This window comes from Balaenoptera borealis (genome assembly GCF_965194805.1).
Source record: "Balaenoptera borealis genome assembly, chromosome: 16".
Taxonomy (NCBI): domain Eukaryota; kingdom Metazoa; phylum Chordata; class Mammalia; order Artiodactyla; family Balaenopteridae; genus Balaenoptera; species Balaenoptera borealis.
In genome coordinates, this window is record NC_138872.1 from 88415367 (window position 1) to 88443180 (window position 27814).

The following is a 27814-nucleotide window of genomic DNA, read 5'->3' on the forward strand; positions in this document are numbered from 1 at the left end:
TTCCTGGGTTTCCAACTGCATCGTCTAGTGTTGACTTTTGAAAACCGCGTGGAGTCGGCCTCCCCTGCTGTTTCTGGTGAAGGCCCCCAAGGAGCGGTCAAGTGCTGCTGGGCCCCAGGCCTCTACCTTTGTAGCTGCACACACCGTGTTCACAAGGCTGGTGCCCTAACTGTGCCACACTCTGTGGAGCAGAGACTCCGGCCGGTGCTCTGCTGGGCTCATGGACACGCCTCTCCGTGGATGTAGACTGCTCACCAGTCTTGAGACTCGGCCAGTCTTCCTGGTTGTCCTCGAGCGGCAGTCAATCCCACGCCGGGGGCGCTGGACTGCTGGTCAGGGACTCGAGGGTCACCTGCTGCGGGGGCCGCACTTGGTCCTTCCCTCGGGGGCGGCGAGGGTGACGGCTGCCCTCACTGACAAGGCAGGTGGGTTTTTCTTTTTAGGAGTTATGCACCTTTAGGAGATGCACCTTTTTAGGAGTTTCACACCTACGAAGAAATGTGATTCTATGTGAAACGTGGGTCAAGGGCAAGGAACGTTTAAAGTTCCCTTGTTAGTTCTTGTGAGTGTGGCTTGTAGTGAGGTTATGTGTTTTGATGTCTCTGTGGTTCTGTTACTGTAAGTTGTGTTGCTCAGGTACCGGTAGTTGATTTTGATAAGGAAGCATGAGGGCCTGGTGAGAACACGAGTCCCACCCTGGAGGGGCCGGGGGTGGACGTCAGTTGACAGCTGGGCCCGTGGTTTCTGTGTGGTCATCCTGGGTCGTCACCCTTGTCAGTGCAGTTGCCTCACTGCCCCCCCCCCCTTTCTAAATCCCATCCTACTCGGCCTCTGCCGGCACCCCTTCTGTCCTCCGTGGAAGCAGATCCTCCCCATTATTAACGTGAGAAGCGCCCGGGGTGGGTGTGTGACAGGTCCCTGCCCTCGGCGTGCAGGGCCTGGAGCGGGGGCCACCCAGACTCCAGGAGGGCAGTGGAGCGGCACCCGGTGTCAGCCCTGCCCGAGATGCGCCTTTCCTGGCCTGGGGGAGACCAGTGGCTCTGAGAGGTCAGCACGCTGACGGGGCCCGCCCTCCAGGAGCCCCAGGCCGGCGCGAGGCAGGCTGTGAGCCGGGGCTCTGGTCCCCGACGGGGAGCACCAGGGACGCCGGGAGTCGGCAGGGGTGCAGCTGGGCCAGCCTGGAGGAGGGCCACCGAGGCCCAAGCCACGGCCTCAGCCACGCTCGGAGACCTGGTCCCGGGCCTCTGTCTAGCCTGAGGCCGACGAGCGCCCCGCAGCCTAGCGGCCCCGGCGCAGCCTTCGTGGTGCTTCTTACGTCTGGAAAATGCGGCCCCTCCCGAGAGCCCTGGGCGGCCGGCTGATGGCAGCCGGCTGGGGGGTGCGGGAGGCCCCTCCGGCTCTCAGGTGTCCCGACGCTCGCCCGGCAGCGGCCTGCCCTCCCCTGCCCCGTGGCCGTCTTCTCATCCTGGTCTCCGTGTGCGAAGGACCACCGACCCCAGCGGGTGGGCCACGAGCCGGGCTGTGTCTCCTCCGCGTCCGAGCCGGCGGCAGCGGCGAGGACACGGCCCTGTGGACGCACCCTGCGCGGAGGGCCCCGCTGTCCACTGCGGTTCCGGCACCGCGCCGCCTCGCCCTGCTCCTTCTCCACACGCCTCGCCAGCCCGGCTGCCCCGGCTCTCGCACGGCCGCTCCAGCCGCGGGTCGGGAGACGAGGGCAGGCCCCCATCCCCGCTACGGGGCACGCGTACGGGGGTGCCCGGGCACGCGGGGGCTTCGCGCCTGGGCGCCCCTCACCCAGCAGCAGCAGCGCGGATCGTCTCGGGGATTGTAGGTTAACCCGCCATGTGCTTAATGGAGGTTCGTCGCGGCCCCGGCTGTTCAGCCACGTCGGCTCTGGTGTCCGAGAGAAACCGGCGCTGAGCCTGCTTATTCTCCGCACCGCACGAGGGTGCAGGGCGAGTCGGGTGGTCGTGGGCAAGGTCGCCCACGGTGCCATGGTGCCCGTGGGACCTGGGAAGGGGCCCCGATCGCTGGCCTTGTGCCACAGTCTTTACGGAGTGATTTCCTGCACTTGAGTGGGATTCCCAGTGGCCACCAGGCCCGGTTTAGAGAGGCCGGGCTCCAGGGGATAACAGACCCCCGACCAGAGCAGACAGCTGGGGCTCCGTGCGGCCCGGCAGCCTCATCAGGGCGCCTCCCAGCTCCCGGGGACGCTTTGGCAGCTCCGCTTTGCAGGTGGGGAGACCAAGGCCCCGCGAGGAACTGACCTACACAGGGTCCTGCCACGGTCATGGGCTGGAGCCCAGGTCAGTACCAGGTCGGTGGGCTTTGGTGGCCCCTCATGCTCCCTGTTCTGAGGAGCAGGGATCAGTCCATCCTCTGCGGTGGGCACAGCGCCTCAGCCTTTGTGCAGCCCTGCCCGTGGGCCCCAGGGTGCTCCCCCGCTCGGATAGGGCGGGTTTCCCCGTGGCCGTCTGAGCGGTCCTGGAGGGGTAGAGCCAGCGTGGCTACAGGGCCACGTCCGCTCGGTGGTTTTCTCGAAGCTGGATCTTCCCTCAGAGCCGAGGATGTGGAGGCAGTTGACGGTGGGAGCCCGTGAGATGCCGAGTCGTCGTCTGACTTCGGGAGGCCGGCCTCCGCGGTGCAGCCTCAGAGGCTCCTTCCCAAGGAGTCAAGTCAGCGCTCCCCAGAGTCAGGGGAGACCGTGGCACGTCACCCAACTCTGCTGATGAAACTTTTCGGCCACACTTTTAGCCAAGAAGAGCTCACGGTCCGGCTTCCAAATAACGCAATCAATGACAATATTCCGTTACTTAGAAAAAGCTGTTCCGCTGTAGTCATGTGTGCTTTTATTTGTGTGTACTGCGTGTGTGTGTGGTATAAAACATACGGATCACTTCAGAGCCATACGCTGAAGTGTTCCAGGTGCGTGTGAAGAAATGATGAGATGTCTGGGGGTGAGGGGAGGAGGGGGAGATGGGCCACACCATTGGACACAGGGGTTCACCACACTTCCCTTAATAACAGAAAGAGGAGAAAAGAGGGAGGGCGGTGGGCCTGAGCACGTCCCGGGGCCGCCTGCTGGGACCTGCGTCCTACCCCATATGCGCTCACCCCTCCACTCCTCCTGCAGAAGGGGGTTCACAAAGCCGGACTCGCTGTCTTGCTGACGGTTAGTGGGGAGCCTCTGTCACGCCCTGTCCCTTGAGGGAGCCCATCAGTCGCTGCCAGATTGAGTGCTGCTGCTGCCGGTTAGGACCTCGCGTGCAGGCACCTCGAAGCTGGGGTTAGGAGGGGAAAGAACCAGAGTTCTTATTCCGGGAGTTTATTTTTTCTCTTCCCAAACCTTTAATCGACGTTAAAAATAGTGCACGTGGGGCTTCCCTGGTGGCGCAGTGGTTAAGAATCCGCCTGCTAATGCGGGGAACTTGGGTTCGAGCCCTGGTCCGGGAAGATCCCACATGCCGTGGAGCAGCTAAGCCCGGGCGCCACAACTACTGAAGCACGCGCACCTAGAGCCCGTGCTCCGCAACAAGAGAAGCCACCGCAATGAGAAGCACGCGCGCCGCAACGAAGAGTAGCCCCTGATCGCTGCAACTAGAGAAAGCCTTCATGCAGCAATGAAGACCCAACACAGCCAAAAATAAATTAGTTAAACTAATTACTTAATTTAAAAAAATAGTGCACGTGACACAGTGCTTCCTGGAGAGCAGGAGCGGGGTCCCCGGAGGGGCGCATGGCCCGGGGTTTCCTCTCAGCAGCGCGCGCTGGGGGCATCCCGGAGTCTGCTGGCCACCTGCCAGTCAGGCGTGGCCCCAGAAGCCAGGGCACCGTCCCCACTACAGTGAAGGGTCCCAGGCCCAGGTCTGGCCGAGCCATATGGGGAAGGCAGTCTGCCCCATGCCAGGATCCTGCCCGAGGACTCAGAGGAGGGTGGGTGGGGGTGTGGATTTTTACCCCACGTGACCTGTGGAAATGATGGGGGGTGGGTCTGGCAGGTTCCCCTGCACAGAAAAGCGCGGGCCCAGGGCCGAGGCTATAGATGCCGGACATTCGTGCAGGCTGGTCCCCCACCCGTGGCCTTGCTCCCTCTGCCTCGGACGGATGGCCATCACTGAGGTGTGCAGCAGATTTCAGGACGCGAGATCAACATACAAAAGTCAACTGTATTTCTGTGCGTTAGCCGTGAACGCTGAAACTGAAATTTAACATGGCAGTGTGGTGCCATTCCTACCAGCCCAGCCTTGCTGCTGGTTTTCCCTATCCTTTGGGCATTTGCACTCTTCATGGAGCAGGTTTTTCCATGCAGGAGCCACTTTTTTTGTTCAGGGGTAAGTTGGGGTTTTTCAGGTGCCTCCTTCCTTATTCTCTTTCCTAACCCTATGCAAGCACCTCTGGCCGCCATCATCTCCTGCGATGCCGGAGGGCTGCCACCCAGGCTCTTGGGCCCAGGGGTAATGCCTCCTAGAGGGAGACTGCACTCTAGTTCTCTGGCGTGGCCTGAGGTGTGGGTGGGCATGCTTGGTGGAAGGCGGGGGGAGGTGAAGGGGGAGAGGTGGGAGGACTGTCGTTGCTCCTTGGAGTTTGGTAAGGAGGGTGGGCCTAGGGCTTGGCAAGCGCCACTTATGGCAGGTTTAGAAATTTCCAAATAAATCTCTGTTTATTAGTGGTAAGCAAAAACAAACAACAGTGTGGTGTTAATGGAGGGAGAGACACAGATCTGAATAGAGACCCCAGAAACTGTCCCACATCAGCAACTTGATTTTCGGCAGAGGTGTAAATGTAATTCAGTGGAGAGTCTTTTCAACAAACGGTGCTGCAGTAATAAGACATACACAGGGAAAAAGTGTGTCAATTCCTTGGGCTCTTCTATGTTGACCATCATGCCATCTGTAAATATAGACAGTTGTATTTCTTCCTTTCCAATCCGAGTGCCTTCGATTGCACTTTCTTGCTTTCTTGCCCTGGCTGGAACATCTAGTGCTGTGTTGAATAGCAGTGGTGAGGGTGGATCGCCTCACCTTGTTCCCAATCTGGTGGGGGGAGGGGGCAGTTTTACATGTTACGTACCAAGTTGAGGAAGCTCTCCTCTATTACTAGTTTTCTGAGAATGTATATCATGAATGAGTTTTGAATTTTGTCACACGCTTTTTCTGCATCAGTTGATATGGTCATGTGATACTTCTTCTTTAGCCTGTTGATATGACGGGTTTATTAGATTGATTCTTGAATACTGAACCAGGCTTGCGTCTGTGGAATAAACTCTACTTGGTCATGGTGTATAATTTTTTTTATACGTTGCTGAGTAGGATTTTTGCATTTATATTTATGAGAGATTTTGGTCTATATTTTTCTTTTCCTTTCATTCTTTTTCCTTTCGTACTATTTTTGTCTGGCTTTGGTAACAAGGTAACACTGGCCTCATAGAGCAAACTGGGAAATGGTTCCTTTGCTTCCAGTTTCTGGAAGAGCTCATATAAAATTGGTGTTAATTCCTCTTTAAGTGTTGAATAGAATTCCAGCGAAACCATCTGGGCTTGGACATAAGGTTCTGGAGTCAGGCCTGCCGTCGCTTTAGTGACAGCCAGGCCCTGCGATGGCCGTCTCTGGAGGGGCTGGCGGGCCGGCTGCACCAAGGCCTTCAGCAGCACTTTGCTTCCTCTTGCTTGTGGCCGACGGCAGACCCTGCTCCCCTGGGGCTGGGGCTCCCCCCTTCCTCACACGCACACTCACGGTTTCCACCCGCCAGATGCTTCCAAGCAGGGCCTGACCCACTGGCGGGGCCACGTGTGAGGGAAGGGGTTTGTGCGGGAGCTCTGGGGGCTGCGAGCAGACGTCGGCCTCCAGGCGGGTGTTCCACACCCCCTGCAGCACTTCCTGTGCTTTCACCAGTGGTTGGTTCTCGGGAGGTGGCGTGCCCTGGAACTCTGGGCACGCTGATCAGCCAGACGTTCCGGCTAATAATGTCTGCGTCGGACATACTTATTCTTCGCTGAATGACTCAGAATGATCCCCATGATCTTGGGGTGCTGGTTTTGAGAGCTTGTTCTTACTTCCTCGGGGGAGGGTTTGGTGGCAATTTCATTCTTCTAGAACACCAGCTCGGCAGAGTTGTTCTACTCTGCCCCCCACACCCCCAGCCATCCTGGCTTCTCCTCTGCTTCACGTGGGCCTTTGTGCCCCCTCCCCGGGATGTGGGTGCCTGCTCCCTTTGCCTGGACCACCTCTCTCCCAAATATCCACGGCTGTGCCCTCACCTCTGGGTCTCAGGTGTCACTGTCCTGACGCTGTTTCCTTGACCTCCGTCCTCCTCCAGCCATTTTAAATTACAAAACGTTAAGTCAACCGACTCTCTGTCTGTTGTCCCTAATTTTCCTCCTTAGTATTATAGCCTCTCAAGGCAGTCTAACTATGGCAGGGGGTCTTAGTTCAGGCTGCTATCACAAAATGCCATAGGCTGGGTGGCTTATAGGTAACACGTTTATTTCTCATGGTTCTGGAGGCTGCAAGTCCAAGATCAAGGCACTGGCAGTTTTGGTGTCTGGTGGGTTCTCTTCCCGGTTCTCCTTGCTGTGTCCTCACATGGTGGAGGGGTGAGGAGCTCTCTTTAGTGACAGCCAGTGCCCTCTCTTATGAAGGCAATGATCCCCTTCACGGGGCCCCCATCCTCATGATCTAATTACCTCCCAAAGGCCCCACCTCCTAGTGCCATCACGGCGTGGGCGGTAGGATTATGATACATGAGTTCTGGGGGCACTGGAACATGCTTTGTGGTAGCAGGCGTTCCCCACGGTAAGCTTAGCACTTAGAAGAATATCTCACGTGAAGATGTTGCTTAACAAATGTATGTGGAATGCATCCAGGTCTGTCATGTACCCGCTCTTCCTGACCGGGAGCTGCTGAGCCAAGTTGCCTGGGGTTCGAGGGCCTCTGTGGCCCCTCAGGGTAGACCCAGTGCTGCTGCCGGGGTCACGCAGCAGGCCACACCGTCCCACTCCACCAGCTGGACTCTGGCCACAGAGGCCCTCAGGGCTGGACCAAGCGCCTTTTCTCCTCGGTCCCTACAGGGAGCCCCAGGGTGCACTGAGTGGCCCCGTGCCTGCTGCCCTCTGACACAGGCCCGGGACAGACAACCGGGGGCAGCACAGCCCAGCAGCAGCTTCTGGGGGTGGGCTCCACCTGCTTCCGTGGGAGGCCTTGCGGGGACAGAGTGCATCCTGCAGGCGGGTCCCTGGGCAGAGAAGGGCCTGGGAAGGAGCTGGATCCCGGCCCATTTCACACCCTTTACCTCGTCTGCACGGTGCAGGCAACAGGGCGGCTGGGAGCGTGAGACGAGCAGTGGGCACGAAGCTCCCTCTGGGCTGCGTGTCCCCGCGTGCGGTGTCCCACCCTCACCCTGCCCCAGGCCAGCTCTGCCCCTCCTGCTCTCTCCTTTGTCCAGTCTCCCACGGTGGCCCGTTAGAGTCACCAGAACAGTACGTGAAGAAACCAGATTGGGGGTTCTTGGGTTGCAGGGCTGCCACAGGAAATGCACTGGGAAATCAGCACGCAGATCCTCTGTGACTCGGAAGACCTCAAGTGGAGTCCATTCCACGAAACTGGCTTGTGGCTTCGAATCTTGAAACCGTTGGTGTTAGCATTTCTGCGTCTCGGTTTCCTTATCTGTAAAGTGAGGATGCTGACGCCAGCGTCCCGGGGCTTAAACGGGGTCACAGAGGTGAGACTGTGGTGGTGGGCCCGCCCCGCCCTGCCCTCCACTCTCCTCCCCCACCCAGCTCTGGCCCCCGCCTCGTGCCTGCCCCTGTCCCTGTCCCTGCCCCTAGCAGCACTCCTGAGCGAGCCTCTGTGTGCGGACCAGCCTTGGGTGCTGGGGAAATGGCCAAGAGGAAAAGCACAGAAAGATGCAGGCTTGGCTCTGGGACCTTGGGAGATCCTTATCGGGCTGGGAAGCTGGGACACCCACACCCGCCAGCCAGCGCAGGGCCTCAGCAGCCGGGGGACAGCGTGTCCTCACGCCAGGCTGCCAGAGCAGCCCCCCGAAACCAGCCCCGCCTCCAGAGCCTGCTGCAGGCCTTGGGCGGGCTCAGCAGGCTCCGGCTGCGGGAGTGTGGTTTTCCTCCGACTATAAAAATCGATTTGCAGTTTTGTCTTAGGGTAAGGACACCTTCATTCATTTACTCCGTGAGCCTTTATTGATCACCTGCTTTTTGCTGGGTGATGTCAGCGCCTCCGGTGGGCAGACCCGGCCTTATGCTTGTGGAGCTCACAGTTTGGGGGGTGGAGCGCTAGGGGGTGTTCAGCGGGTGAGGCAGAGAGGGCTTCCCCGAAGCTGAGGGTTGACAGGCGCTCGGAAGTGAGCGCTCCAGGCAGGGGGAGCGCATGCGCAGACGCCCTGGGAGGAGCCAGCAGGCCAGGTTCCCCGGCTGCAGGGGGTGGAGATGGGGGGTGGGGACCGAGCCTGTGGTCGGCAGACGCGTCCGTGTTAACTGCACCGCGTGGTTTTCCTGCCTCCCCTGTGGGGACCTGCCAGGGAGCCCGGGCCACTGCGCCGTGAGGAGAGCCACAGGCAGACCCCTGGGCGGGGGCTCAGCGTCTGCCACTCGGCGGCCGAGCTGTGGGCCGGGAAGTGCTCGGAGCCCTGGGCTGGGCCTTCCCCTGGCCCGGAGGTCCCTCCCCCTCCTCCTCCCCCTCCCCCTCCCCCGCCCGGGGCCTCGCGGCAGCCGCCGCCCACACGGCCTGGGGGGGAGGGGTGGTCCGCGCCCCCCAACCCCCGTGCAGGGCCGACCCCGCCCACCGCCTGACCCCGCCCCGCCAGGAGTCCCGCCCATACGCCCAGCCGCGCGCTTGCGTCACCGCCCAGCCGGCTGGATCTGGTTCCAGCCGAGCCTAGCCGGCCTGACATGCGCAGTGCGCGGGTGCTGCGGCGGCCGGGAGGTGCCGCGGTCCCGGGCACACCTGGCGGCCTGGGACGTGGAGGTCAGTGCGCCGGGCCAGGAGCGGGCCGTGGGGGCTGGGGGGCGCGGGGGTCCGTCCTGCAGGGCGGGGCGGGGGCTCGGCGGCGCCCTGGAGACCCGAAACCGGGGGAGGGGCGGGGAGGAGGAGGAGGGGCCCGGCCCGCCTAGTCCCGCTTCCAGACGACAGGGTCCGGAGCGCCCCGCCCTCCGGGCCCGGGGTCCCGAACCGCGGACAGGCTGCGTGGGGCCGGGGCTCTGAGACGCGACTCGACGCGACGCGCCTCCCTCTCCCCGGGCGAGGCCTCGGGTGCCCGCCGACCGTGGGCTGCTTCTTGCGTCCCGGGACCCACGCCAGTCTCCTGGGCTCTGCCGGCCCCACCTTCTCTCTGTAGGAGCGGGGAGTGGTCTGGACCACGTCGCTGCCGCCTCCCCCAGGCTGGGCTGTCATCACCGTTGGCGACCCGCCTTCGGGGCCTTTGTAGCCGGAGGCCTTAGCCCTGCGAGGTCCACCGCCGCAGAGCGCATTGAGTGTCAGGACTTGGGGGCGGAACCCACCAGGGCATCTACCATTTTGCTTGTTAATTACCTGGGTATGCGTAACTCTTTACTTGGCGATGTGAGTGTTTAGTTTTTTAATTCATTGTTACACTCAGGAATTCTTACGAAGTGTGGGGGGAAGAAGCCCATCAGTAGTTTCCTAGTGTGATGAAATGATTTTGGAAATTACACTTAACAGCGGATGGAGCTGACATCGTGAGGTACTACGTGCACGTTTAACGGAGCCTTTGGATTTTCCTGTTTCCTTCTTTTGGAGCCACTAACATGTTTTGTTTTGTTTTGTTGCCTGAAGAGCCTGCAGCCCGGTGCCTGCGGGGCTGGAGGGCAGCTGGGCCCCTGTAAGGCCCGCGGTCGAGGTGGGTTAGGACGCGGCCCCAAACGGGTGTATCCGCTCTGTGCCCGGTCGTCCAGTTTTCCCTCCCGAGGACGCAAGGCACAGAAGCCGCTGGGGAAGAGGACAGGCCAGAGTCTGCTGGGTTGACACGGGGTGAAAACGTAATTGAAAATCTTGAGCAAAAGTGGGATTGTTTTTGCTTTGAGGGAAGCAGCGTCGGACGCTGTGGGAAGCCTGGCGCCCCAGGCCCTCCTCGAGTATGGGGGAGAGAGAGGTCTTTGTGGTCTTGTGGTATGTTTTTCATACGTTCAGAATCTGATTTTCATTAAAATGGCAAGATCAGTACCGTCAAATTAGGAACGACTGTCCGCTAATCTTTCAGAAGTTGTTGGAAGTTACGCTCTCTGTGTGTTAAACGTTATATCTAGACTCGCAGTTCGTACGCTTGATGTTCCACTCAGCTCTGGCCACGCTGGCTGTCCATCTCCCGGAACTGCATTTCCAGGTTAAACACAAAATGCAGCCTGAACTCCTGGTCAGTCACGCATTTCCAAAGATAAAGAAAAGCAGCTTCTTGTAGGGAGGAGGTGGGCGTGGCGGGGCCTGCAGAGCGGGGGCAGCTTCTCTGAATACACGGAGCAGACCCTGCGTGACCTTTGCCTGCCGATACCGGGACAGTCCACGTTAGGCTGTTGACCGTGCAGAGCACAGCTGGGCCCCAGGCCTGTGTTGGCCTCTCAGCAGCGAAAGCGATGGGGAGGGTTGTAAATCATCCTCCTGCCTAGAACCAAGGAGGGCCCACGGGCAGGTCCTACGCGTGGACATCAGAGCTCCTGCAGAGGCCAGCCAGCCAGGGCCTGTTTGCTCCCTGGATATGGGCGAGATCAACCCAAAAGCTTAGCCGAGATTCTGGGAAGCAGTGAGAGCGGGCGGCCCTTGGGATCTGGGGGCCAGAAAGGCCTGTGCCCCCTCTGCAGCTGGGAGGGGGTGTGGGGTCCTGGCCCGGGCCACTGTCCTGGGCCTGCTGGTGGGAGACCTTGGGGCTGTGAATGAAGGTCTCCAGTGGGCAGTGGCGGGGGGGCGGGTGGCAGCCTCTTCCTGTCCTCAGGAGGCCTTAAAGACTGGGTGTGTAGGAGCCAGGTTCCTGCTAAAAGTCAGCCAACGAGAGCCAGCCCCCATAAATGCCTGGTAAGAAGAATCGCTGGACCCTCTCAGCCCACCCCCGCCCCGGGGCTCATCGGGGAAGCAGGGTAGCTGCTCTGGAAATGCAAATGCTGCCAGAGGAGCAGATCGTGTGGCCCTCTTAGCAGCTTCCTTCCTGGTGGGCTGGAGCTCTCCCTGATGGAATGTGCTGCCTCTTCTCTGTCCTGCCCCCTGTGCCGCGTGGTCTGAGGTCTCCGTGCCGCACCTCAGCAGCACTGAGCACGAGGGCCTGCCCCCGCCCCCAGCCTGTGGGTGCCCGTGTTACACCTGAGCCGGGTGCTTCTCCCCCTGCCCCCGCAGGCCTGCGTCCCCCGAGGCCCCAGGCCTGGGCTTGTCGACACGGCGCCCGGTGGGGGAGGTGCTGGGTGCACCAGGTTCCCGCGTCCAGGCCCTGGGCCTCGCGTGCTGGTGCTGACCTGCCCGTGCACCTGCTGGCTTTGGCTCTCCTTTGACCACGTGTCCCTGCGGGCTCTCCCCCCCGGCTCCTCCCTAGACCGCAGCCTCTGAAGGGAGCCGAGGGATCTCCCCCGTCCCAGCTCTCCCCCGAAGCTGTAACCTGGCTTTGCTCCATTGTCCATCCAAGGGCAGGAACGGATGGACAGCCTGTGAAAAGGTAAAATGAGTAAATATCTCAGGACTTTCTGCTTCCAGAAACGAATCTGATCTCTGTAAACACAGTTCCTGTCTCAGGGCAGTTAAACCACGCCTCCTGCTGTCCACAGGCCAGAGGGGGTCCGCCCCCCCCCCCCATCTTGCAGGTGTGGGCCTTGCGGAGAGGCTGTCCTTGCTGGCCAGGACCCGAGTCCAGAGGAGATGAGAAGCTGATCACAGCATGGCCTTGGGAGAGCCAGGAGTCCTGCCGTCATCCAGGCTGAAACTGTGGGGGACCTTGAGAGAGTTTTATAAGGCTGGTCATCTACTCTCTGGCTTCGGCACCCTGATCTGTGTTTCGTGTGTCTTCTGGCTTTTCAAGTGCACGTTGGCACGTAACAAACGTTCATTTTAATCCTTGGGTTACAAGAGAAGCAGAATGAAAGTTAAGTCTTCTCGTCGCTGAGAAGTGCAGCGTCCACTGAGCGTGCAGCCGTGCTCAGTTTTTGTTCTGATGCTGGTCTCTGACAAGGGCCAGTGTCTCCAGCCCAGGTTGGGGGCAGGTCCTGCTGGCAGCCAAGGCCACGGGGTTTGAAAAGGTTGATGCAGAAGACCTTCCCCAGAGCCCTGGCCTGTCTGCGAGGGGCCACCGTCCCTCGGTGGCACAGCCCCCCGCCTGGGCCATGGCCGTGGCCGTGGCGACCCCCCACCCCTCGAAACCCTCACCTCTTCCTCTGTAACCCAGGAGCTGGGCCCCGGCGGGATCCGCGTGTCTCTGGCCAAGAGGGTCTGGCGGTTCCGTCATATCGTCCAAGGCCCACATGGAAGGGGATGCGGGGGTGATGGGCTGGGGAAGGGACGGCCTTCCTCCCAGGTGCCGTGTGGTGGTAGAGCCCAGGGCTGCGGGCGGGGCGGCGCTGGGCAGGGTTCTTGTGAGGGCTCCGTCTCACTGATTCTGGGACCCAGTGGAGTTGAGCGTTTCCTTGTGCTGTGCGTGTTGACAGCAGATGACACTGGCCCTGGGGGGGTGGGGGGTGGGGGGCGGGGCCAGGCTTCATGTAGTATACGGGGACCTCTCAGTGTCACCTCACGTGGATCTACCCTGGGTGCGGTAATGAAGCGCGGAGGCTGTATTTTGTGATCTGGTATCTGTTTCAGCGTGGGCCCCTGTGCTTGTGTATCCTGGTTCACGCATTTGAAAACGTCTGGTCTCTGCAGCATCTGGATGGAGGAGCTGTGCCCTGCTCTGAACGGCCGCTCAGCCCCGGGGCAGCCGCCGTCCCTGTCCTCCAGGAGCTCACTTACCTCCGGCCGTGCGCTCCTTGAGGCCAGAGCCCGTGTCTGCCTCAGCACCGGCACCGGCAGCGGCAGCTCTGCAGGGCACCGGGCCCGCCACCCACGGCCCACAGCGCTCGCAGCGTCCCTGCTTCCCCGGCCCAGCTGCTCACGGGGTTGATCAGAGCAGCCTCCCGCGTCGTGTGCACGCTTTCTGAAGTTGTTTGGAATTGGGTTGTTTTTTTTGGCCAAGCTGCAAGGCTTGTGGGATCTCAGTTCCCTGACCGGGGATTGAACCAGGGCCGCAGCAATGAAAGCCCAGAGTCTTAACCGCTAGGCCACCAGGGAACTCCCTGGAATTGTTCTAGTTTTAATCAGAGTACTGCAAATAAAGAGGGTACACATCACTGTTTCTATTTCTCAATTAGCAGAGGAAACTCAGCATCACTCACAGGTTGGGGGAATGAGCGTTTAAAGAATTTAACGATTTGTAACTGAAATCTTAGTGTCTCCTGTGTGTTTCTGCTCTTGTTCTGCAGGGAAGCTGGGGCGGGGAGGAGGGGCGGGGGAAGGCTCATGGCGTCTGTGTTGCCTTCAAGTTGCCGTCTAGTTATTTCAAAACACGAAGTTTTATTAAAATATTGTAGGAAACACTCCCTCTTTTGTCCTTCATCATTTTCAGGAAAGGAAAAAGGAATTGATTGGCTACCATGAGTTTCCTTTTTGACTTTTAATAATTGCAGTAATGCTTCTGATTAAGGTTTAGTTTTCAAGCTGAAGCAGTGTCTCCAAGGAGCTGCAGGCGGGGACTGGGCGTCCTGCCCACGGATGCCTGGCTTCAGAAGCGGAAGGAAGAGGGAGCTGTGTGGCCTGGGGAGGCGCCAAGTCTGGGACCAGCTTCCTCTTAGGTGCCCTCCCTTCCACCCCTGAGCTCCCGTCGCTCCAAGGTTCAGCCGGCTCCATGGGACTTCCGGGAGAGAAGCCGGTGCTCCTGGCCTCGGCGGTGTTTGGACAGAGACCTGTGGTTAGGGGTCGCTCTGCGGGGGGTGCCTGGCGGGACCTGCGCTCTGACCACCTCGGGAGAGTCGCCGTGCCCTTGGGGACGCTGTCCGGCCTGTGGACAAACAGCTGAGCCGAGTGACGGGACTGCTCGTGCTGCCCGGGCCCCTGCCCCCGCCACCTCAGGGTCACTTTGACCCTAAACCCAGCCTTCACCCTGGGGTCAGGTCACGCCTTACAGCTCATCCCTGGTTCAGGCTCATGTTTCATTGGCAAGGATTTTTAACGTACACCTTTCTAGTCCCCTAATTCTGTGGTTGATGGGTTTCGCCTGGACAGAGTGGGTGGCTTAGGGGCCCCACCCCGGCCTCTGCTGTCAGCAGGCTGGCCGATGACCCTGTCCCCGTGTGTCGGTGGTCAGCAAGGAGCAGCCCCCCCTGACCCCCGACCCCCGACCCCGGCCTGGAAGTTCCACCCGGGGGGTGGTCCCTGCACTGCTGGCTCCAGCCGAGCCCAGGTTCGTCATCAGAGCACCTGCGCGGCCACCGCTGCCCAATGGCACTTGCGGGTGATGGAAGGGAAGCTGGACCCCGACGCTGAGCTTGATGCTCTTTGAAGTAGGCTTCTGAGGAGCACGTGGGTGACGGTCACTGCCCTCTCCCCACCGGGTTGGCCCCTCTGAGCCCACGCCCCCGGCGCTCCCCCACCTCTGCTGGTGTCAGGGTCACTCCCCTGAGAGCTTCTAGAGAGAGCCCGCAGTCAGTCGTCCCCTTCCCTCTCCCCCCCACGCCCCCCAGCTGAGCAGGACCTGGCTCGGGGCCTGAGCTCGGAGGCCCGGCAGCACGGGGCTCAGAATTGCCCGGCCCCACGCGCTCCTGCCCCTCCTGAGTCCTGAGCTGGGGGAAGACCAGAGGGTCTGCAGGCAGGAGACCCCCGCCCGGGCTACCCTGTCCCCCGCAGCTGTGTGGTGTAACCCGTGAGCATGAGGCAGCAGGGGCCCCCCAAACACGGCCCGTTTCAGGCCACCCCAGCTGACCCTTCCTTCCTTGGCTCCTCCCCAGACCTGTGACCCCCAGCGTGGAGAGCCAGACCCCCCCCCACCCCTTCCTGTGCGTTGGGGCCTCCGGGCAAATCCAGTTCAGAGCCCTGGGCGGGAGCTGACTAGAAGGTCCGAGCCAGGCCAGTGGGAGCCCACGCGGGAAGTCGGGGAGGTGGGGAGGTCGGGGAGGTCGTGGTGGTCTAGGTGCCCTGCCCAGAGTGGGGCCTGAGAGGCCCTGGGGGGAACCACACTGGGACAGAGGGGGCCCCAGGACCGCCCGTCTCCAAATGCACACAGAACTCGAGAAAGCCTCACCTGAAAGCCTGACACATGGTTGGGGTGCCTGGGAGCCCCAGAGAAGGAGAACCGACCTATCTAGCAGACGGGCCCCTCTGTGCCCTCCCGGGTCTGTGCTGGGCCTGCCCCACCCTCCCGGGTCAGCCTCGGTTCATAGATGAAGACTTTGCTCCTTGAGACTGGAGGGAAGGAAAAAGGTGGCTGGAAGAGAGGCCCGTCTGGAACCTGGGACGCCCTCACAAGGCAGTGGGGACGGGGGGGCCTCTTGTGCCCCGTCGATGGAGCGTTGCGGGACGCCTGCCCTGACAGTGTCTCCTGATGGCCCCGTGCCCGCAGGCCAGGAACCGAGGCTCTGGTGCTACTCCCTGAGTCTTGGCCCCAATCCCCCACCCCTGTAGTGTCACCGGCAGGGGCAGGGCAGGCCTGTCCCCATCACGGAAGCGGCTGGGGAGGTGCGAGGCAAGGGGTCCTCCCGTGGTGGCAGCGGTCCCACGGTGACCGTCCTTCCAGAGTGTCCCGTTTTTATCTGCATTCCTGGCCAGTCCTCAACGAAGGAACCGGGGACTGAAGGCCCGTCTGTGGTGCCGGCGGTCGGTGCCAGCCTCGCTTCAAGGGGCCAAGGGGTCACGGAGGGAGAGGGGGTCCCCCTGCACATTCTGTTGCTGCTTCTAGTGCCTTGAAGTTGCAGGACCCCCTGGGCTCCCCGGGGTCCTCCTATGGGGGAAGCGTTGTGGGTTTCCATTTTCTGGTTCTGGCTGGGGTGTGACCGGTTACACCGCCTGTCTCGGGGTCAGGGCAGGGCCGGTGGCCAGAGCACGAGGCCCTCCAGGGGTCCAGGCGCCCTGCTTGTGGACAAGGGCTGATGGGCCTCCTGGCCTGAAGGACCCGAGCCTGTCCTCCTTCAAATCAGAGGGTTCTCTGCCTGAACTGAGCCTGTGGAAACCTTTCCAAATCGAGGTCATGCCGTTTCTGCTCGGTCTCTTGCCCAGAGTCACGGGGCTGGATGTTTCCTTCGTGTAGTTGTGTTTTCTCTGTGTCGCTGTTCCCGTAAGAAGTCAGCACGTTTCCTTTTATTTTGTTGTTTATTTAGTGCATTTCCTGGATGTACTCAGTGCCTACGTTGCCCAGAAGCCGGTAAGGATTTAAGTGCTAAATGCATCTCTGATCACCCGTGTGCTACGTTACTTAACACGGTACACGCAGACCTTCATGCATGGACGCAATTCGTGCCTGGACCTCCAGGGCCGTCCAGGCTCCTCCAGGCTCCACCACGGTCCTCCAGGGCCCTCCAGGGCCTTCCGCGGACCTCCGGGGTCCTTCGGGGCCCTCCAGGGCGGCCTTGGCTGATCAGCTTGGGTGCACATCCTGCCAGAGCTCTGCCACACAGGTTGACTTGTTTTTGTGCCCTTTGAAACATAACCCTCAAGAGCTCTAACTGGAGAGGGGGATACATTGCTGAAATGTAAGTTTTCACCTCACTTCGTGCGAGGTCCTGTGTTTTGTCTGGAGCGGCAGCGCGGTGTGGCGCTTCCGAGGAGACCCCAGCGGTCAGCTCCCCGTGGTCGTGCGGAGCTGGGGAGACGGGGTCTGTGTTCCAGCACTGACCCTGCTGGCCCCAGGCCTTCCCCAGGAGTGGGCCTGGCCTGCAGCGAGTCCCGGGGTGGCCACGGTCCGCAGGGCTTTCTGGGGGTGAGGCTTCTCCTTCCCCTGAAACTTGGTCCCCGGAAGGGCCCGCCCAGGCTGCGGTTGTTGACTCCTGCGTTCCTTCCAGATGGTCTTGGTGTTTTTGCGGGCTGTCCCCCCGCCAGCAGTACCAGCGGGAGGGGCAGGGGCCCCCAGGCCTGAGTGAGTTTAGGAAAAGGATGCAGGTCCCACAGGGGGACCGTCCCTGGGGCTTGGGCAGGTGTGCAGAGCCCAGGGGGTCAGAGGTGCTGGCTTCCTCACGCGGTCCACACCAGGGTTTGGCCCGGTAGCCTATGTTGTTTAATTGGAATCGCCAGCATTTAAAGTTTAGGAGATTCACCTGTAAACATGTGTTTCCAGCTTCTCTTGAGAGTGCAGTTAGCTCAGCATTTGCCCCGGGCCCCCCGCTCCCCTGGCTGCCGCGCCCCCGTGTCCTGCCTGGCCCCCGGCCCCCGGCCCGGCCCCCGGGCCCCATGGCTCCGAACAGCTCCGCTCGGGGGCCACGGAGTGTGGGTTCCCACCGCTGCCACGTCAGGGGCGCCACCGGCCAAAGCGAGAGTGATTGAAAGAAGCCCTTTTTGTAGTTTCCAGAGTCCGTGCCTAATACAAGACCGAGGTCCTTAACGCTGGACGTTCCAGCAGCCCCAGGAGAGGCGGTTGGACCCTTCAGGTGCCCCCCTCCATGGGACTGCCGGGGTCCACGTCCCCTCCCTCCCAGGCCCACACTAGAGCCCTGGCCATGTCCCCCTCCAGCCTCCTTCCTGTGCCCTTCTGTGGGGACAGTGGCACCTCGGGCCATCAGTGGGCCCGCAGAGCACCCAAGAGCCCTCAGGGAGCGGGACCTGGCTCCCGTCTCCTGCGTGACCGGGCTCCTCCAGCCTCGGGGGGCAGCCAGCGCCCCATAGGGTCAGAGGGGGTTGGGCGGCAGGGGCCCGGACCTGGGTTTGGAGGACGCCACCGTGTCCTAGTGACAGCGGGAGCCATGGTGGGGGGCGAGGGGCGTCCACCCTGGGGGCAGATGCCTCTGACCCTTCCATTCCCTTCCCAGACCTGCCCAACCTGCTGGCCTCCCTTGGGGGTCAGTGTTGGCCAGTCCCCAGCCCTGACCCTTCCCCGGGACTTAGGGCCTGGTGGCCGGTGCGATGCCCCCCTGCGTGGCTCAGAGGGGCAGGGCTGGCCTGCCGCTTTTAGTGCCAGCTTCTCTGTGAGCCAGGGGGTGTGTCTGCTAGACCCCAGCGCACCCCACTTCGGATTTGTGACAACGTGGAAGGGCCTGGCGGGTGTAGTAGTGCTGGAATAAGTCAGACAGTGTGATTTCACTCACGTGGAATCTAAGACACAAGCGGGCAAACCGAAGATACAGAGGTCGGGGTGATGGCTACCAGAGAGGAGGGACGGGGGAGGGCGGGGCAAGTTAGAGGCTCAACCCCAGGGTGACAGATGGAAACTGAAGGTTTGGTCGTGAGCACGCTGTCGGGTCCGCAGAAGTAGAAATTTACATAACGTTATGAGCCAGTGTTACTCCAGTGAAGAATACCCTATTTTAAAAATCTGATTTTATTCCCTGTCAGCGGAAGTCTGTGACTGGCGTTGGTGTTTTAGGCATGGTTGTGATTTTTACAGCAAACACACACCCCTCGGGCAGCTGTGTGGTCAGAGCCCCTGCTGCCCCGTCCTCCAGGCTGTTCCAGCCTCCTGCCTGTCCCCCTCACCGTCCCCCGCCTCTCCCTCTCCCTCTCCCCCCTCGCCATCCCCCTGCCTCTCCCCCTCCCTCTTCCTCTCCCTCTCACCGTCCCCCTGCCTCTCCCCCTCCCTCTTCCTCTCCCTCTCCCCCTCCCCTCCCTCTCCCTCTCCCCCTCCCCCCTCACCATCCCCCTCCCTCTCCCCCTCCCCCTCCCCCTCCCTCTCCCCCTCACTGTCTCCCTGCCTCTCCGCCCGGCTACGGTGCAGTGTGGGTCAGGTCTGCACAGAGCACTTGTGCAAGGCGGCAGGTCACCACTCCTCCCCAAGAAAGGAGCCCTGAGCCCCATCCGGAGGCACCTCCTGGGCAGGTGGGCTGTGTGTCCCATGTCAGGGCTGCCAGGAGTCACCCGGTACAGCCCTGAAGCTCCACGGCAGGTAAATCCCAGATGGTTTAAGGAGAAGGAGGAGCTGGGGAAAGCAGCTCTTTTGTTTTAGAAGATTCCGGAAGGAGCGGGAGTGGAGTGGGAACACAGAGGTTGTCAGGGATTGGCATTTATGACGGCCTGCCTGCCGGGGCACGAGAGGGGGTCCCGCTGTGCCTTGCTCTCCGGGATGGGGGCTGTGGACGCTGGGTGTGTGGGGCCAGCGCCAGAGGCCTCCCTGGAAGTGCTGGGGCCGTGGCCGGGTCCCCAGGGCTCCCGGCCTGCATCACAGTGAACTCGCTGGGTCCGGACTCTGGGGAGCTCAGGAGACCTTGGACTCCGCTCTTGTTTGGTTTGCGAGGTGGGGGTGGGGGATCGCATCACAGGTTCCAGCACCTCCTTCCCGCTCAGCCCCAGAGAGACTCTCCCAGGCACCTCCTGCCGCCCCTGGAGCCTGGGGGGGGTCCTCGGCGGGCGCGTGCAGCACCCGCCCCACCCCACAGAACTTCCCCCGGGATCCCGGGTCGAGGGGCCCAGCGTGGGCCGCGGGGTCCAGGGAGCCGCGGTGGCACCTGCTCCCGAAGCCCTGATGGCGGTCCCCTTGCTTCCAGGGAGCTGCGTCCCCGGAGGAGCAGCGGGTCCTGGAGAGGAAGCTGAAGAAGGAGCGGAAGAAAGAGGCCCGGAGGCGGCTGCAGGAAGCGGGCGTCCCCGTGGCCCAGAGCCCGGCAGCCAGGCGCTCGGGGGCCGCGCTGGCCTTGGACTACCTGTGCAGGTGCGCGGCCCCGGAGGGATGCGGGCAGGCGGACGCGGACCGGGGGCTCAGGGCCCTGGGGGGCGGGTGGTCGCAGCCTCCGCGGTGTGTCTGTGGGGCCAGGGGAGCCGCCTGCTCCCCGCCTGGGCGTCTGGCACCCGGAAGCGCAGCTTCAAGCGTCGGGGTCAGCGGTGACACGTCAGTACTTGCGGGCGTTTGGGCAAGGCTACCCCTGAGCCTCCATCTCAGATCAACAAAATGCAGGTAAAGAGTCTCACTCACCTGTCCCTCGTAGTGTTGTGACCGCCTGACAAAATCATGGCCTTGGAGCCACCATGAAAGACTCACGGGCCATGTGCTGAAGATGGCATCTCACCGCCACTGTCAACCTCGTCACCCCACCTACGTCACCACCCCCACCGACGTCACCACCGTCACCATCCATGTCACCACCACCAACCACGTCACCCCCCCCACATCACCATCCACGTCACCCCCACCACCAACCACGTCACCCCCCCCACATCACCATCCACGTCACCACCCCACATCACCATCCACGTCACCCCCACCACCAACCACGTCACCCCCCCACATCACCATCCACGTCACCACCACCACCAACCACGTCACCCCCCCCACATCACCATCCACGTCACCCCCCCACCATCGTTGCCACCATCAGCACTGTTGCTGTCACCACCATCGCTATCGTCACACGTCGCACACACCCCACATGTCCCTCCAGGAACCTGTGTTCTTTCGTGGAATCCTCGAGATCCAGCCAAGGGTTGGGGTTGGTGGCTTGGAGCCGGTTCAGGAACAGAGTTTCTGGGGACCCTGCAGAGGATTCTGGAAGGGCAGAGGGGCCTGAGGACGTGTGTGAACCCAGCGATAGGCTGGGAGGGGCACCGTGGAGACAGAGGGGCATTTCAGAGCCCTGTCTTCCGGGAAGGAGGAGCTGCCCAGCTGCCCTGGCTCTGTATGAAGCGGAATCTTCCAGATTCCTGGACCGGGCTGAGCACCGATGAGTCAGCTGCACAGGCAGCCCAGGGTTCGGGTCTCCCCCTCCTCCTTGCCCCCGTCCCCCTCCCGCTCCCCCCTCCCGCTCCCCCTGCTGTCTCTGAAGCCCACAAGGCTGTGGCAGAGCATCAGACGCTACCCCGCGTCTCTCCCAAGCCTGGGGCCCCGCTGGGCCCGGGCAGGGCTCCCACCTGCTGGATGGACTGGGGCTTGCCATTCCCCCAGCCCCAGCCGGAGCCTGCTCTGGCACAAAGCGGGGCACAGGCTGTAACCAGAACGGGTGCCCTGGGGAGCCTCGGGCCTTGTGCTGGGCCTGCCGGAGCCCCCAGGAGCAGCCCTCCTTCGGCTCTGCTGGGATCTGCGAGTGCGCCGTCCCTTCCTCGTGGGGGCCTGCTCCTGTTAAGGTCTGCCCGCCTCCCTGTAGGAAACACGCCTTCGATTCAGTGCCTCCCTCCCCGCCCAGGGAAGTCTGGTTGCCTTCCTCGCCCTGCAGGGGCCACCGTTGGCTGGCCGGCGGGGGCCACGTGGAGCCCAGCGGGAGGGGAGGCCCAGCCTGCGCACCGGCGGAGGGAGCTGCCCGGCGGCCTCCCCTGACCCTGGGCCTGGCCCTGGGCTGTGTTCAGGGGGTGGGGGGTACAGGGGTGGCCAGCAGGCCCCTCGTTGACACCTGGTCCCGTCCCGGCACCTTCCACCTGCAGCTGAGGTGATATGTTCCATGGTGAACACGGCCGTACAAGGCAGCCAAGAGAGGCGCCTGCGGGCCCCGCTGTCACTCGGGGGAGTGCTCTGAAGACGGAGGTCCTGGGGGGGGCAGCGGACCCACTCAGCAGCTCAGACGGCCCCGCCCCGCGCTCCCCGGGGCCCAGCGCCTGTACCTGCCTCTCACCCGTCTGGGTCGTAGGAACATCCTTCGTCCCTGACCTCACGGCGCCGAGAGCCGCGTGCTCATGGGAGCCGCCCGTGGTGCAGCACCCCCTTGAGAGGGTCGGGCCCGGCCCTCAGCCCCCGGGGCCTGCGCTCCCTCCCGCTGACCTCTGACCTCTCACTTGCCCTGCTCGCCAAAATCACGCAGGTGCTCTATCTGTGGGTCCCTGCCTCCTGGGGAGGCGTTTCTGGGAGGGGCCGGGGGCCCGCGTGGTCACTCGGTCGTCATTCACGTGGTCCTGGTGTGTCTGGGAGCCTCCTCTGCCCGTTGTGGATTTCCGTGGGGCCGCACACCCCCCAGGCCTCCAGCCGGGTGCCCTTTGCCCCCCGTGGGCCCGGGCAGCCCATCCGAAGCCAGTCCGATGCTCCAGACACCCGAGCCGCTTCTGGGGCCCGGCGGACCACAGGGTCGAGCTGACCCTGCTCAGAGCCCTGGGCTCGGGGGAGGGGGCGCTTCGGGCCGATGCCCAGCTCCTCCACGTCACCAACGCAGCAGTGAGGGAGCCAGGCCTGAGGTGGTCCTTCCCTCCCAAACCCTCTGGCAGCTCAGGAGGGACCTTGAGACCCTGGGAGGAGCGAGGTCTTCCAGGGCAGATGAGTTGGCCAGGGCGCGACGCGGGTGGAACGACACAGTAACCGAACTGGGGCCAGTGCGGCGGTGTTCTTTATTATAAAGACTGCTTGACCGTAGTGAGAGCGAGAGCCCTCTGGAGACCGCACAGGAGCAGACGTGAGGGGCCGGGCCGAGCCCAGGGAGCGTAGGGGCACACGGGCAGCAGGGAGGTCACGGGAGACGCGCCAGCAGACTTCTGGGAAGCGGTGCGCTGCAGAACCACGGGGGGCACTGTGGACGTGGGCACCAGAGAGGGCTGCTTGCCCGTGCTGGGAAGGAAGCCCCCTCCTCCCCACCCCGTGTGTCCAGCATCTTCTGTGTAACTTTGTTCCGTCTGGGAAGGAAACATCTTGAAGGGCCCATCTCCACTTGCGCAGGCAGAGGATGAGCGGTGGGTTTGGAGCCGAGAGACAGTTACGTCATTACTGGCATCAGGGAGAGGTCCCGTGGGCGGCGGTGGCCCGCACAGACCGCCCCCTCCCAGTCGGGCCAGCAGAGGAGCCTGAGCAGACGGCCAGGGGCCGCTGACTCCCCAGCCTGGTGGCCCTTCCTCTCTCCCTTTCTTCCTCCCCTCCCTCGAGTCGCCCACCTCCCTCCCTTCCCCCTCCTCCGGGTGGGGCGCCCCTGCAGGTGCAGAAGCCTGAGCCGGGCCCTGTCATGGGCACACACGTCACCCCGGCCTCCCACTCAGCGCTGGAGCCGGGACTCCAGGCACAGGCGGGGTGTTGGTCCCCCAGGAGGGCAGGAGCTGTGGCCAGGTCCGGCTCGGTGGTGCCACGCGAAGTGCCCGTGGTCCCCGGGCAGACATGGGGTGGGGCCTGGGTGGCTGTGCCATCACGTGTCACGGCACGTGGGAAACGCCACAGGCGTGAAGCGTGTGCTTCTGCCTTAGCGCCGCCGGCCGCGGGGCTGCTTGTCCCGAGAGAATGAACCGGCTGGGCGGTTAGGGAGGCCGACCCTCCCTCCGTCCTGCAGCCCCGGTGCCCGCGCTCTGCCCCCTCCACGGCCGCCAGCGCCCGGGTCCCAGACACACAGACCTCTGTCCGTCCCAGCGCTCGGGTCTCCCCTGGGCACTGGCTCCCGACGTGGCCTGCTTCCTCCTCCACGGGCCCCTTTAGCCTGGGCTCTACGGGACCAGCCGCGCTTTGCCGCAGCGTCCTCGTCACCTGGGGGCCCGGTGCGTCCAAGGCCCTTGGGTGGTGACGTGCAGGCTGGACCAGTGGGACCCCTGCGTGGCCCTCGGGGTCAGGGCTCCTGGCTCCTCCCTGACGCCCAGCTCACGGCGTGAAGGCCATGCCTGCTCCAGTCGGCGGTCCTGCCGTCCTGCACAGTAAACGTTTCTGGAAGAAGGACTGAGGTTGTGAAATTCAGAGTGTTCACGTTAGAGTCGCGAAACGATGGACGTGCAGAGCTGAAAGAAAGTGGCCCTGTGTCCCCCGGTCCTGCCGTCCTGGCCGAGGGCCCCCGGCAGGCGTGCGGAGGTGACGGTCCTCCTGGCGCAGACCCCTGAGAGCCCCCTCGCGCCCTTGCGCTGGGAGGGTCCTCTGCAGATGTCCCGCCTCCCCCAGCCAAGGAAAGACCCCCCAGGCCAGTGGGTGCAGGCCTTCCGGCTCCTGTGCAGAACCTGAGACGTTGTGTCCTTGCCTCCCCAGCTGGGCCCAGCAGCACAAGAACTGGAGGTTTCAGAAGACGAGGCAGACCTGGCTGCTGCTGCATATGTATGACCGTGACCAGGTGGGTGCACACTCGGGGGGGGGGGGTCCGTGCACACTCGGGGGGGTTCATGCACACTCGGGGTGGGGGGGAGGTCCATGCACACTTGGGGGGGGTGAGGTCCGTGCACACTCGGGGTGGGAGGAGGTCCGTGCACACTCGGGGTGGGGGGGGAGGTCCGTGCACACTCGGGGGGGTCTGTGCACACTCGGGGTGGGAGGGGTGAGGTCCGTGCACACTCGGGGGAGGAGGTCCGTGCACACTTGGGGGGGGTCCGTGCACACTCAGGGTGGGAGGGGTGAGGTCCGTGCACATTGGGAGGGGTGAGGTCCGTGCACAATCGGGGGGGTGGGGTCCGTGCACACTCGGGGGGTGAGGTCCATGCACAGTCGGGGGGGTGGGGTCCGTGCACACTCGGGGGGGGGAGGTCCGTGCACACTCGGGGGGGGGGAGGTCTGTGCACATTGGGGAGGATGGGGTCAGATCTCCCAGTGATGGGTGGGAAGGACCGGCTGGCAGGGCATGGTCGGACCACACTGGCCCGAGGTCTCCAAGCCCCTCTGTACTCGGCCTCCCCTCCAGCGGGGGGTGTGGGAAGGACAGCCCCCTCGATCCCCGCCCCCCTTCCCTGGCCAAGAAGCTCCTTCCTGAGGCCTGTTCTTCCCGTGGCCTGGCCGGGTTATGATCACGAAGAAACCGTGGCGCTCGTGGAGGCCCTGTGGGAGCACCCCGTCCAGCCCTTCGTTTTCCAGAGATGAAACCCGGGCTCAGGGGGAGGGACCCGCTCGGTGTCGGGGAGTCAGAACCCCTGCCGGGTTTGCCCAGCGGCCAGACTCATCCGTGGAGCTCCAGGCTCCCAGCTGCAGGAGGCGGCTGCCGTTCCAGGAAGGCCAGCGTCCGCGTGCTTGGAAGTTCCGCCCTCCCCCTGTGGATCCTCGTGGGGTGTAGCTATAAGGCCGGGGCTGGGAGATGCCATCACCCCCAGACACTCCAGTGTGCGCCTGCTGCACATCAGGGCGTCCTACGGGACAACGACCCGGCCTGAGTCGGGGCTCCACGTCACGTGGTCACTACTAACTCCACGTGCTCAGTGGCATCCCTGGGCGGGGCCTGTCGAGAACCGCACTCACCCGGTGTCTGCCCCTCTGTCTTGTCCGGTCCGGCACACGCCTCATCTTACCGACCCTCGTGACCCTGATGTGCTTGCAAGGGCAGTCGTGTGGCAGGGCGTGGCCGGCGTGGTTGGTTAGATCCCCACCCGGACTCGGGGAAATGTATGTGTTCGTCCTCGTAGCTGGCCCGTGGTGGCTTGGTGTCGATGTTGATCACATGACGCGGGTGGTGGCCGTCGGGTTTGTTCCTACAAAGTTACTGATTCTTTCAGTCACAGGCACGAGTCTTTGGGGGCTGCCCCATCTCTCGTCACTCTCACTAGCCCTCGGTGACCCTGTCTGGGGCTTTTCTGTTTCCTTCATCCCGTCTCCGATAAGGAAGAGCTTTGCTGCCCCCCGCTCCAGTGGGCTGTGACTTCCCACATCAGCGTGGACTCTCCTGTTCTATTCAGTGGGTTGTAATCCATTTATCTGGGGCCGTCGTCACCATCTGTGACGATTGTGTAGCTTTCATTACGATTGTTAAGTGGCTCCACCGGCGGGGAAGTTGAGGGCGGACTCTGCCCTGCGTGCACTTGATGGGGGGTGGGGGACCCTCCGTGGAGGAGGCACCTGTGAGCTGAGTTCTGAAATCAGGCCGTGGCTGTTGGGCGGGTCGGGGACAGCGGGGTGCAAAGCCTAGGCCGGGCCAAGCCAGCGACGCTGCAGGAATCGGAGCCCCAGGCTGGGGGGTGCTGCCCGCTCCTCCTTGCCCAGGACCACCCTGCACTCCTGCACAGCCCCACGCCCACTCCCCACTGGGCCAGCTCAGGGCACCTGCCCCTCTTCCCTGTGGCCCTCAGGTTTTGAAGTCAGTGTGAGTCACTAGCTGCTTTTGAAGTGGACTTCCCGTCGCCCCTGTCTTTAGCCCCATCTTTACTCTCACTTCCAGAAGTGCCCACACAGCCAGTTCTGGAGTCCCGGGCTTGGGGGCGGGGATGGTCTGCAGCATGATTTGCGTTTCTCAGCTTAAGCTTCGCCTTCATCAGATCTGCTGAGTCACCATCATTCATCTCCAGCCCCAAAACGTTGTCACTCTTATCTTTTCCTCTACTCTCTTTGTTCTAAGAGATTTATCTCTTTATTATTTTTATTATTATTATTTTTAATAAATTTATATTTTTTTATTTTTGGTTGCATTGGGTATTTGTTGCTGCATACGGGCTTTCGCTAGTAGCGGCGAGCGGGGGCTACTCTTCGTTGCGGTGCAAGGGCTTCTCATTACAGTGGCTTCTCTTGTTGTGGAGCACAGGCTCTAGGCATGTGGGCTTCAGTAGTTGTGGCACACGGGCTCAGTAGTTATGGCACACGGGCTCAGGAGTTGTGGCTCACGGGCTCAGGAGTTGTGGCTCACGGGCTCTAGAGCGCAGGCTCAGTAGTTGTGGCGCACGGGCTTATTTGCTCCACGGCATGTGGGATCTTCCCGGACCAGGGCTCGAACCCATGTCCCCTGCATTGGCAGGCGGATTCTTAACCACTGCGCCACCAGGGAAGCCCGATTTATCTCTTTAAAAACGTATCTGCTTACTGTTGATTTAGTGGCATTTCAGGAGGGCGTGAAAACTGACGTCTGCCTCTGGAACGCAAGCCGGAGTCTGTGGGGAAAAGAACGGGGGCCAGCAGAGGACAGCGGGCTGGCCGCCCTTTCCACCTCCCCCAGCCCGTCGTCCTGGAGCAACTCCTCGGGGCCCGGCCTGAGGGTGCTGAGGGCTGGACGGTCCCCTCGCAGGCCCGGGGCCCACAGTGCGGACATCCTGCGTGGACATCCTGCGTCTCCACGCGCCACCCGCCCAGCCCTGACGACTGTTCTCTGCCCCGTCCAGGTCCCCGACGAGCACTTCTCCACCCTGCTGGCCTACCTGGAGGGGCTCAGGGGCCGGGCCCGCGAGCTGACGGTGCAGAAGGCGGAGGTGTTGATGCGGGAGCTGGACGAAGCGGGTGCTGGCGCCGACGCCCCGCTGCCGGGGAGGACCCAGCGCGTCCGGCAGGTGCTGCAGCTGCTCTCCTAGCAGGCGGCTTGGGGGTGGGGGGTGGGGTCCCTTGTCCTCCTGGCCCCTGACCCTGGGAGGGACCACTTCTCTCTCCTGATTCCTTGGCCAGAAATTGTTTATAGGGGATGACAGTTTTAACCCCTTCACAGCAGAACGCAGTCACTCTGAAATAAGCTGGCCTTCCAGTGGCCCTCAGGCCCCCAAGGAAGTTGCTTATTGAGGGAAATGCCTGTTTTTGTCCCAGGGGTGTCTTAGAGGTCACCAGAGCTGGCCCTCCCCGCCAGCTGTGGTCCATCCGTGTGGGGGCTTGGGCCCCCCCATGGCTCTGGCGGTCCCTCGGTGCCGGCCGCCTGGCACCTGCCTGCGTTCACCTAGGGGCCTGGGCTGTGGCTTATCCATCTCGCCTCCCTCCTCAGGCAGGCCACGGCTCCGCTGGCCACTTACAGGGAAAACCGGGGTGCATTTCCAATAAAAACTGGCCTCTGGAGGCCGTGGCTCTTGTCGTGTGACTCATTCCCTGCCTGTGGGGCGTGGGCTCCGTGGCCTCCCGGGACGGCGTCCAGGCGAGCCCCTCGTCTAGTCTTCTGGCTGCAGGCTGACTCCTGCTCTT

At 62.5% G+C, this 27814-nt stretch overlaps 2 protein-coding genes across 8 annotated transcripts in view; one reads left to right on the forward strand and one right to left on the reverse strand.

The window, feature by feature from the left end:
• CHLSN (cholesin) overlaps window positions 1-27814 on the forward strand; it is a 98390-nt gene that overhangs the window by 68888 nt on the left and 1688 nt on the right. Inside the window, exons 1-5 of one of the 6 annotated variants that reach the window (XM_082360627.1) lie at window positions 8886-8976; window positions 16341-16384; window positions 19650-19810; window positions 24002-24083; window positions 27037-27201. In XM_082360627.1, coding sequence (XP_082216753.1) covers window positions 8901-8976; window positions 16341-16384; window positions 19650-19810; window positions 24002-24083; window positions 27037-27201 — 528 coding nt within the window. In that variant the 5' untranslated portion in view covers window positions 8886-8900. Of the gene's footprint in view, window positions 1-8364; window positions 8977-16340; window positions 16385-18985; window positions 19052-19649; window positions 19811-24001; window positions 24084-27036; window positions 27693-27814 lie in introns of those variants that run through there. The other 5 variants (XM_082360623.1, XM_082360624.1, XM_082360628.1 and 2 more) reach the window with 5 other exon arrangements.
• LOC309613621 (uncharacterized protein) lies at window positions 1049-8285 on the reverse strand (the record flags this gene model as incomplete). Of its 2 annotated transcripts, none has more annotated exons than XM_082360652.1 (2): window positions 8201-8285; window positions 1049-3281 (listed from the first exon to the last, which is right to left on the reverse strand). In XM_082360652.1, exon 2 carries the CDS (start codon window positions 1994-1996, stop codon window positions 1049-1051), a length of 948 nt encoding a protein of 315 aa, XP_082216778.1. In that variant the 5' UTR covers window positions 1997-3281; window positions 8201-8285. The 2 variants fall into 2 exon arrangements, with proteins under 2 accessions (XP_082216778.1, XP_082216777.1); XM_082360651.1 differs by having other exon boundaries at window positions 1049-7698; window positions 8201-8266.